We start from the raw sequence: 11812 nt of genomic DNA on the forward strand, positions 1-11812 counted from the left end.
CAGTTAGAAGCTTTTTCTTGCTGTTAAAGTATTAATTAAATTATTAAATTTATTTTTTCTTATAAACTTAAAATTTTGATATAAATAATGATTTAATAAGGTATTAGAATTTACAGCTAAAAATTTTGAGTTCGACTCCATAATTTATCTTCCATTTCATTAAATATTTTATTTTATGTAAGCTTAAATTTTTAAAGTAAGGAATAATTTAGGGGTAATTACCTTTTTCCCCCATCAACTACCAGTCATTGTCAACATGCCTCCATGAACTGACACCTCGACCAAAAGAGAGCATCCAACTACCAACTTTACATACTTTGCCTCCCTCCGTCAGGGAATCCCGTTAACTTGGACGGAATATTCTATTTTTGGGTGTTAATTTTGGTTTAAAGACCAAAATACCCTCAAACAGTAATTAATAAAAAAATATTAAAATTAATATGTTTAAAAACGTTGAGGGCATTTATGTCATTTTTAAATTTGAGTTAGGGTATTTAAGTCTTTTTACGAATTAAACTGATGGAAGGGGGCAAAGTATGTAAAGTTGGTAGTTGGATGCTCTCTTTTGGTCGAGGTGTCAGTTTATGGGGCCATGTTGACAATGGCTAGTAGTTGATGGGGGAAAAAAAATAATTATCCCAATAATTTAAGATCGCTAGCTGACATGACTCCAAACAATGTAATAGTAAGGTGGGTGGCATCTGACATGACTCTCCAAACAATGTAATATAGTAAGGTGGCCGGGTGGCATCTTTACATATTAATTCAGATAGAGAGAATTCAGAAAGAAAAAATTGAGAGAGAGAGAGAGAGAGAGAGAGTGAGAGAGATGGAAAAGGAAAGAAAGAGAAGTCTCCGGGTGGTGCTAGTCCCATTCCCGTTCCAAGGCCACATAACCCCAATGCTTCAGTTGGGCAGCATCCTCCACTCCAATGGTTTCTCCATCACTGTCGTTCACGCCCAATACAACTCCCCCAACCCTTCAAGCCACCCTGATTTCAGCTTTATTCCCTTGCCGGATACCTCATCCGGCCCGCCCGTACCTGGCGATATAATAGCTTCTTTAGTACAGCTTAATACCAATTACAAAGCTCGTTTCCAGGAATGCTTGGCTGAAGTGATGAGGCAACAGGGCCCGGACGATGGAATCGCCTGCATCATCCACGATGAGTTGATGTACTTTTCCCAAGCAGAGGCGAAGGACCTGAAGCTTCCAAGCATCGTCTTAACCATCAGTAGTGCCGCCAATTTTCTTGCTCGTGCTGCCCTTATCCAACTCAGGGCAGAAGGCCACATCCCCTTCCCAGGTATATATGTCTATTTTCCATGAAAAAAAATAAAAATCCATGATCTCTCTCTATGCACACGTACGGTCATAACTCATAAGGGACAAATAATAGGCCTCTCTTTTTGTAGATGATGTTTTATTTGGATAGAAATTATAAAGTGTGAACGAAGGGAGGGATTGGGGAAGAAGATTGCTTTGACTCCCTTAATCTCTACATGCGGAAAGGAAGAAGATGGGTTATAAGTACTAATTAATGGTTGCCATAGCTCATAGCTGTTATCCCCTATAAAGTGTAAAATAAGGGAAATCGTAGAGTTAGAATTTAAATTTAAGACTTCTACTCCAGAACCAACTAAGTAAAATCAGTAATTATTCAAAAAAATTAAGATGACAAAAATATTATGAATTTAAACATTTAATTGATGTTGAAATAACACCCTCCTTAAATTATACATAAATTATCTTCTTACTGTACGTTAAATGATCAAGGCTCTTCAAACTAATCACTTATACTCAAACTTTTATGGATTACAGAATCTATGTCGCAGAATCTCGTTCCGGAGCTTTATCCACTTAGGTTCAAGGATCTACCTATTTTTGAAAAATTAGATGATTATTTGCCAATAGTGAGTAAAGCTTTTAACAATAAAACATTTTCACCCATCATTTATAATACAATTGAATGCCTTGAAAATTCATCATTGGCAAAGATCCAACAGCAATATCAAGTTCCAATATTTCCAATAGGCCCTATGCATAGGATTGTCTCGACTGCTTCCTCTAGTAGCTTATTGGAAGAGGACATTAGTTGCTTGACATGGCTTGATAAGCAAAGTTGTAAATCTGTCATTTACGTAAGCTTGGGAAGTGTGGCATTCATGGACATCAAAGAGCTTGTTGAGATGGCTTTGGGGCTAGCAAACAGCATGCAACCTTTCTTATGGGTGGTTCGGCCAGGCTCAGTTCGTTGTGCTGAATGGATTGAGGTATTACCTGAAGGTTTCAAAGAAAACATTGGTGAGAGGGGTTATATTGTGAAATGGGCACCCCAAAAAGAAGTTTTGGCGCACGGCGCTGTGGGAGGGTTTTTGAGCCATTGTGGATGGAATTCAACGATAGAGAGCATATGCGAAGGAATTCCAATGATATGCCGACCGTGTTTTGGAGACCAGACAGTGAATGCAAGGTATGTCAGCCACGTATGGAGGTTAGGCCTGGAATTGGAGGGTGATTTGGAGAGAGGTGAGATAGAGAGAGCTATAAGAAAAGTAATGGCGGAAGAGGAAGGGGAGGCCATGCGGGAAAGAGCTAAGAATTTGAAGGAGAATATTGAACTTTGCACTAAAGAAGGTGGCTCTTCCTACAATTCCTTGAAGAGGCTGGTGGAGATGATCATGTCATTTTAATACCGCATCTGCTATTATTGCTTTACAATTGACTAGCTAGCCCTCTTTTCTACATTTGATACTTCATGTATATGGATTATGGACTAAGGATCGATCGGAGATCAAACATTTTTATTTTTATTTATTTATTTATTTTTGTGTGTGTGTGTGTTCATATATAACTCTGCCCCTCTCTGTCTCACTCTGTGTGGAAATTATAGGCATTTTGATGATGGCAGTACATAAGTGTCATTATGTAGTACTACAAGCTTTAGTAAAATTCCATTTGTTGTGTTCAGCTTGTCAAGCCTAAAGGAACTTCCACTAGTCCTAAAAAGCAGACAATGGCCACCAATAATTGGTTATAGCCTATTGGCTTGGGACATTAATTTTAGAGAAAATTGCTACACTTTTGTGCCTTTTATTATTCAGGATTTAGTTTTCTAATTTGATAAATAAGAGACCTAAGCACTGAGTAATTGTAAACGGAAACATTCATTAGTTTTTGTTCGGTTAATAGATAATTGAAACCATTATGAAAATACAATTATACTATCATATATGTAGAGGAGACCCACAACTAAGAGTCTTCATCACTAGTGTTATACAGGCTACACCGATTATCAGTTCTAATTGCTAATAGCATTGTCTTAAGTGATTAGTTGTTTTGGGTAATTGTACCGCTCGTCTAAGGCGGTTGGTTATCAACCGTCCTCACTACCCATTAACGGTCATTTATGCACAAACAGCACTGCAATAATTGCCCGTTGCATCTTGGCGTTTTAGGCTTATTTTAGTGTTTTGAACTTTTTTTAAGGGCACGTTTTAGAGTTTTGGTATGAAACACAATACCAAAACATCGTAGTATTGAAATACTGTTTTTTTTTTTAAAAAAAAAAAAAAAAAATTAAATTAATATATATTACATCAAGGATTGGTGAAGGCGGTTATCAATTGTCTTAGTTAGAAAAAGCCAACTGCCAACCCATGTGGCTACAGGTTTGTTGCAGTTAGCGAGTATTAACGGTTAATAACAACCTATTTGTACGGTCTGTGATCATTTTTTCTTAAAAAAATTTGTTTTAATATAAGGATATAATTAAAATTTTACAATCTTTTCAAATTTTAGTTGGACGAAAAAGTTAATGGAAGTCTCTATTTATAAACACTAACAACATATATATTAAAATTATCTAATATGTAAAAGAAGACCAAAGTACAAGAGACGGTCTTATTTTGATGAAAAACAAAATAAAAAAAAATTAAGAAAGCTGGAAGGAAGGTGCAGTGGCGACAGTCAGATGGGGTTTTAGGAGTACAAATAAAATCTCTCTTTCCTTTTTTTTTCTTGGTGGATTTAATTTTCTCCTTGAAAAACTCTATTCGTGCCTTAATTTTATTTTTTATTTTTTTAACAAGAACTTATTCAAGGGTTTGAATGACATTACCACGTCAATACAGTGAAATACCTCATACCTGTGGGATTAAAGTATAATTTCTAGCATTTCTCTTTTAACGGTGGTTGATCCCAGGGTCAATTAGAATTTCCAAGTAAAAAACAAAGTTCATTTTTAGAAGATACAAAATAATCACCTATAGATAAATCCAAAAAGCTGCATTATTACTTGGGGGAGATGGGCTTGCATCCTATTTTTCAATAACATGACATCTCTTGTTATTGGATATAAATGGTCAAGATTAAAACCTATTATTTTTAGTACAGACCGACTTAATTGTTAGAGATATATCTTTACCATTCATATATTCAATAATTGGAGATTACTACTTTGTGTTGGTTGCTTGGGACAACTAGATTACTTCGCCTTAAGGCACGAGCGTTCACCTGTTATGTTCTTACAACAACATAACATTAAGTCTTCCGTTAGGAATTAACGGAAAAAAAAATTCAACGGCGGAGTAATTGAATAAAGCTGAAACATCATAACTCCATGTTACAAATTTTTAAAACATAGGGAGTAGATGAAAATTGCTTAGTAGTTTAAGGATAATGAAATTTAGCTTTGTATTTTTTCATATATATAATCCTCCATTCGAGTTGTCCTTAGACTAGGGCCTCGATTTATCACCATTATAGGTAAGAATATTGTCATTCATTTTCATCATTGGGAATTCCACCATTAGTGGATCAACTCCAAGTCTCCAAGGAAGGGAACTCATAATGGGCGATGAATATAGTCTTAATTAGCACTTGATAACCATTATATCAAAATGGACTTGCCTCTTCTAAATATTGGATACACCACGCAATACCCCGCGTGTTTCAGACATCATTTTACGTATCACGAGGAAATATTCAAAGTATCTATCTAGTACATCCAACGGTGAAGGATTGATTAGAAAATGTTTACATTAGTCCGATCAATTGTGATAAGAGTGAAGGATTGATTGAACATTCGATTGATTATAGTGCATTAATCCGATCAATCATATTGCATTTTTCTGACCAATTCTAATGCATTTGTCTAATCGATTGAACATATGATGGATTAAGCTCAATGAATTTGTATTATCCTATTGATTGATCGAAAAGCAAATTATTAATCGGACTCTGTTTATTTTTTTGGCCAATAACCATAACTAAATCCAATAGACATTAACCCTTGTCTCACATGCTTCAAATCTCTCGCTTCAAATAAATTTGGTGATGACCCCCAGTTTAGGATGGATTTGTTTGCCGAATTTTTAATTTTGTTTTGGTTTTTATTTATTTATTTTCACATCATTAGCGACGACAAATGGTTTCAGTTCTATAATTTTTAGCGTCGACAAAAAATATTTTTCGCCGTTGTTGAGTGATCATTAGCGTTGACTCAAAACGTCACTGGTATTTATCATTAATGTCAGACCATTAGTCGCCGCTATTGATCAATAGCTGCGGCAAAATTTTTTGTAGTGTCTTCGCCGAAGAGAGAAGTTTTTATTGCCATTAAACGTCTCTACTTCATGATGTTTCTTCAAAGTAAAATACGTCCGCAGATAGAAACAACCATGAAAAAATTCGCTAAGAGTATGCGAGTAAGAGTGTTCACGTTGATAGTTAAAAAACCTCTTGCCTTAGATATGTGCCTATTCGCATAGGTTACATGCAAATTTTAAAACCCAAACCCTGAGCAGACATATATATACCATATTCACTATTCGAACATATATATATATAATTTTAATTTATAAAACAACATCGTGTATTTTTAACTTATAAATACTTGAATTGCTAAATGTTTACAATTCAATTTGTGTTTTCGTGTTACAATTTACGAGTTAATTTAATTCAAAAATTGGATAAAACCCAGCTAAAAAAGCAAATAAAAAACTTTTGAAAAAACATGCCCATATAAATTAAGCTCATAACTCAAAAATTAAAAAAACACCAAAAAGTTTAAAAAAGAGTCCAAAATGCAAAGCGAATGCCATTGGCTGTTGGTGTAAAAAAAGTGTCTTGAATTGGATATGGCTTAAAATTGCGAGGTGAGTACCCGGGGTTAAAAAAATTCTACACCGGCAACCTGTCCCGCTTCGCACGATTTTGCAAAATACCAAACCGTGCCCAAATTGGGGCTTGCGGTTCCCCCCCCCCCCCCCCCCCCCCCACCCACACACACACACAAAAAAAAAAAAAAAAAAAAAAAAAAAAAAAAAAAAAAAAAAAAAAAAAGGAAGAAAAGAGAGAAATCTCCTCTTTTATAAGGGTTTGAAAAGTCTGGTAGAGAGAGTCCGAAAAAGTGGGGACGACGACATGACTTGAGCAATATTGAAAAGTCATGTGCAACACTTCTAAAAGGGGGAATAGTCCAACACTTCCAAAAGGGGGAATAGTCCAACACTTCCAAAAGGGGCATCGATCTTTACATATTATCTTTGACAAGACGCATGTCTCGGAAGGCAATTGAACAACTTCATCTGGTGCGTGAGTACTGTGTTTGCGAGAGAGAGAAGGAAGGAAAGAGAAGTCTCCGGGTGGTGCTAGTCCCATGGCCGTTCCAAGGCCACATAACCCCAATGCTTCAGTTGGGCAGCATCCTCCACTCCAATGGCTTCTCCATCACTGTCGTTCACGCCCAATACAGCTCCCCCGACCCTTCAAGCCACCCTGATTTCAGCTTTATTCCCTTGCTGGATACCTCATCCGGCCCCGCCTTAACTGGCGATATAATAGCTTCGATAATGCAGCTTAATACCAATTACAAAGCTCGTTTCCAGGAATGCTTGGCTAAAGTGATGAGGCAATAGGGCTAAAACGATGGAATCTCCTGCATCATCCCACGATGATCAGTTGATGTACTTTTCCCAAGCAGAGGCAAAGGACCTGAAGTTTCCAAGCATCGTCTTAATCGCCAGTAGTGCTGCCCATTTTCTGCTCGTGTTGCCCTTATTCCAACTCAGTGCAGATGGCCACATCGATCCCCTTCCCAGGTATGTCTATTTTTCCATGAAAAATAAAAAATAAAAAATAAAAAATCCATCATCTCTCTCTTTTTATAGATGATGTTTTATTTGGATAGATTGGGGAAGAAGATTGCTTTGACTCCCTTAATCTCTGCATGCGGAAAGGAAGAAGATGGGTTATAAGTTCTAATGGCTGCCATAGCTATTAAAATAAGGGAAATCGTAGAGTTAGAGTTTAAATTTAAGACTTCTACTCTAGAACCAACCAAGTTAATTCACTTACCAGGGCTTCCTAGGACTTACCGGATACTACCGTAAGTTTTATTTCTATGGTTCCATTGCGGCCCCACTGACTGATTTGTTGAAGAAAAATGCCTTTGGCTGGAATTCAAAGGCTGAAGAAGCATTTGTAGCACTCAAGGAGGCTATATATGACCAATCCCTCGGTTCTCCTTCTACCGGATTTTAGTAAACCCTGCTTGATTGAGTGTGATGCTTTGGGCATAGGAATCGGGGCAGTTTTAATGCAGGACCAAAGGCCAATAGCCTTTTTCTGCTAGGTGTTGAAAGGCCGGTTTTTAGCCTTATCCACATATGAGAAAGAGTTGGTGGCCCTGGTTTCAGCAGTTAAGAAATGGCGTTCCTATTTGTTGGGTCATCCCTTTGCCATCAAAACTAATCATTAGAGCCTAAAGTTCCTTTTGGAATAGAAAATTGGCACCTCAATGCAACAGAAGTGGATTACAAAGTTGCTGGGGTATGACTTTGTTGTTGAATACAAGAAGGGTTGTGACAATTCTGTAGCCGATGCTCTTTCTAGGCGGGATGAGGACACCGACCAGGAATTTACTTTATCTGTGATTTCCTATCCTACCTTGGAATGGCTGGAAGATTTAAAAAGGAGTTATGCCTCAGATCCTCACATGCAGGCTTTGCTGCAGCAGTATCAGGAAGGGAAGCTGTCCCACACAAAGTTCTCTTTCCGTGATGGAATTCTATTCTACAAGAAGCGGCTTTATGTTGGAGAATCTCTCAGGGGCCAAATCTTACACTTTGTGCATGCAAGTTCGTTAGCCGGTCATGCAGGCTATGACAAGACTATTTACCGGGCTAGGAAGGATTTCTTTTGGCCTGGGTTGAAATCTGAGGTTAAAAGGTTTATTCGGAAGTGTGACACTTGCCAAAGGGTTAAAGCGGAGAATGTCTCTCTTGCTGGGCTGCTCCAACCCTTGCGTATTCCTGAAAGACCTTGGTCTAGTATTTCTATGGACTTCATTGAGGGGCTTCCTCTTTCATGTGGATTCAGTGTGATTTGGGTGGTGGTTGACAGACTGACTAAGTATGCTCATTTTTTAGCTCTCAAACACCCTTACACAGCTGATAAACTGGCCCAACTGTTTCTCAGTCAGTTGTTTAAACTTCTTGGTCTTCCTCATTCGATTATTTTGGATAGGGATATTGTTTTTACTAGTCAGTTTTGGACTGAGATTTTTAAGGCACAGGGAGTTTTCCTAGCTTTCAGCACAACTTACCATTATCAGTCTGATGGTCAATCTGAAGCTGTAAATAAGTTTGTGGAGGGTTATTTGAGGTGTATGATTTGTGATAAACCCGGCGGATGGGTGCAGTGGTTACCCTTGGCAGAGTATTGTTACAATACTTCCTATCATTATTCTACACAAATCACTCCCTTTGAAGCTATGTACGGGTACTTACCTCCCCGTCTTCTCACTTATATGCCCGGAACTACTCAGTTGGCCACTGTTGAGTCCGAGCTGCGTTCCCGTGATGAAATTTTGAGGCTTTTAAAGGACAACCTGTATAGGAGCCAAAATCGGATGAAAAAGTATGTTGATTTGAAGCGAACTAAATGCCAGTTTCAAGAGGGTGACTGGGTGTACTTATGGTTGCACCCGTATCACCAGCTTTTGGTGGCTTGGCGTCGTAACCTCAAGCTCTCTCCACGTTTCTATGGTCCCTTCAAGGTCCTTCAGAAGGTGGGCACTGTAGCCTATCGTTTGGATCTTCCGGAAGGCTCTCTCCTCCACCCGGTTTTCCACGTTTCTCAGCTTAAGCTGAAGCTTGGCCGCTCGGTTGAAGCTATCTCTCACCTTCCCCCCATAAACGCTCAAGGAGTCATTCAGTCGGAGCCTGAGGAGATTCTCGATCGCAGGTCTTGCCGAGTCCATCATCGAGTTGTGGTGGAGCTTCTGGTTCCCTGGGAGGGCCAGCCAGCTACCGAGGCTACTTGGGAGCCATACCATCGCTTAAAGGCATCTTATCCACACCTTGTGGGCAAGGTGTTGTGAAAGGGGGGGGGGGGGTATTGTCACTAGTCTTGGCTCGGGAGTCAAAAGGTGAATCAGTTCTTAAGCCTAGAGGAAGTCAGAAGCATTGAATGAAGTAGTCTCTCTTGAGTTAGCGTGATCTAGCTGGACGCAGCTTGTGTTTGAAGGGCAAGATCGTCTTTTATGCAATTGGGTTTAAGGGCCAATTGAGTTGTTATACTGATTGGTCTCTGATATTAGTATTAGCTAATTCCGGTCTCATGGCCAATGGGCTATCCACGTGGCTTAGTTGGCCTAGTGGTTATAGAATAAATATCCCAAGTCTCTCTGTTTGGACCTATTCGATAATTTGATAAATTGTTAGCAATCTAGCTTAGTCCATAGCTTTAGCTCTTGTAATGGTGTAATCGTTCTAGTATCAATACAAGCCGTTCTACCAATTTCTTCCACAATTATGTCTCTTAATTCCATAATTTCCTCTAAAAAGACCCTAATTCCGTAATATACCTATTACAGCAAAGTTGTAAATCTGTCATTTACGTAAGCTTGGGAAGTGTGGCATTCATGGACGTCAAAGAGCTTGTTGAGATGGCTTGGGGGCTAGCAAATAGCCAGCAACCTTTCTTGTGGGTGGTTTGGCCAGGCTCAGTTCGTGGTTCTGAATGGATTGAGGTACTGTCCGAAGGTTTCAAAGAAAAAAATTGGTGAAAGGGGTTATATTGTGAAATGGGCACCTCCAGTGGCGGAGCCACTAAGGGGCTTGGGGGGGGGGGGCCTGGCCCCCACCAAGCCCCAAGGTTCTCCCAAAAAAAAATTAAAAAATTAAAATTTTACCCCAAATTTTGTTATTTTTTCTAATTTTGGCCCCCACAAAATGTTTTTTTTTTTTTTCAATTTGGCCCCCCCAACTTGGGTGGGCTGACTCCGCCCCTGATGCCCACACTAGGAAGATCAGCAAATACCCAAAAATCTACCTCTTGAAACAAAAATCTGACCAGATTTGAAATTAGGGGGAAATCTAGTACCATATCTAAAATCGCCATAGGTTGGATCAGCAGGCTCACCGGTGCTTGGAGGTTCGGTCAACGTTTGACAGCGTTGGGAGGGGGGAGAGGGGAGATAGAGAGAGAAATTTTTGGGTGAAAACTAAATTGGAGGCCGCCAAAGGTTGGGTCAACATGGTCATCGGTGCTCGGACTGGTCGGCATAGTCATGGGTGGCAGAGGTCCGAGGTGCACATGGCTGATGTTGGGCGGGGAAGGGTGATGGTGCTATGGAGAGTGAGGGTATATATGTTGGGAGATTTTGAAATTTAATTGGGAGAATTGTTTTCTGAAATGGGAGAAAAGGCTCTCACTCGTTTTCTGAATATTTTTTTATTATTATTAAAAAACTAAATAATTGGTGTCACGTGGGACGAGGGTGGATGAAAGTGTGACCCTCGTCGTCTGACATATAGACGAATTCTTTGAAAGAAATAAAAACAAAAATTATGAAAAACACAAAAGCTAAAAAAAAAAAAAAAAATAAAAAAAATGGTATTTCTATCACTTTGAGCACATGAGGGACACATTACAATCCAAAGAGTACATCAGAGGACATTATGAAAATTAAAACATTGAGATAAAATTAAAAAAAAAATAAATAAATAAAGTGATAATTAAAGGGATTTACCCAATACTATAACTCGTGATCGTACGTACTCTATTCAACCGATACCACCGGCTAAAAGAAACACACAAACACACAAACGGATCAAACACAAATCCGCTAGAAAAAAGAAAGAAAGAAAAAGACAAACAAAAGAGACAAAATACACTGGTTTTCGTTGTCAATCAGCTGACAAGTCCACCACCATATGTGATATTTTAGCTAAAATTGTCATCCTTATTATCTATTATAAACGCTGAGGAGGAGTATATGACTTTTCTATAAAGTTGAAGGCGATAGGCAAAGCAAATGACATATAAGTAGGGGTGGGCACGGGGCGGGGTGGGGCGGGTTTCCGCCTTTTTTGGCCCCGCCCCGCACCTTTGCGGGTTAGAAATTTTTAACCCGCAAACCGCACTTGATAAAGACTAACCGTGAGGGGCGGATCACTGCGGGGTGGGTTCGTGCGGGGCGGGGATTGCGGGTATTGCGGGGCGGGGCGGGTATTTTGAGTGGTATTTACGTAGTTTTGATTTTATTTTGTAAAAAAATAAAAATTCAAAAAAATACTGGTTTTGTAAATAAAAAATTAAATTCATATTTCCATTCAAGAACATTTTCTATGGAATTAGTCTTTTAAACTAAAAGCCCTATTAATTATAAGATAAAATTCTAAGAAACATGATTTTTATTTTCTCCCATGAACAAAGCATAATTGAATAAATGTAAAGAATAAAAAGTTATAATATTTCATTATTCCATTTAATCAATTTTCTTGTCTTTTTCAGAATTAATGA

General features: G+C 38.6%; 1 protein-coding gene across 1 annotated transcript; it reads left to right on the plus strand.

Annotated features, from left to right (window-relative positions):
* The first annotated feature begins 764 nt into the window (after positions 1 to 764).
* Positions 765 to 2838, plus strand: LOC133877563 (UDP-glycosyltransferase 76E2-like). The gene is made up of 2 exons (XM_062315918.1): positions 765 to 1307; positions 1823 to 2838. Exons 1-2 carry the CDS (start codon positions 830 to 832, stop codon positions 2692 to 2694), a joined length of 1350 nt encoding a protein of 449 aa, XP_062171902.1. The 5' UTR covers positions 765 to 829; the 3' UTR covers positions 2695 to 2838.
* Positions 2839 to 11812: the final 8974 nt, after the last annotated feature.

Source organism: Alnus glutinosa, chromosome 9 (assembly GCF_958979055.1).
Source record: "Alnus glutinosa chromosome 9, dhAlnGlut1.1, whole genome shotgun sequence".
Classification (NCBI taxonomy): Eukaryota; Viridiplantae; Streptophyta; class Magnoliopsida; order Fagales; family Betulaceae; genus Alnus; species Alnus glutinosa.

Bases quoted from the DNA above. Each gene is read 5' to 3' on its own strand.
- LOC133877563 (XM_062315918.1), top strand. From the start codon at position 830: ATGGAAAAGGAAAGAAAGAGAAGTCTCCGGGTGGTGCTAGTCCCATTC. The intron at 1,308-1,822 runs GTATATATGTCT...TATGGATTACAG, and splicing joins AGGCCACATCCCCTTCCCAG to AATCTATGTCGCAGAATCTC.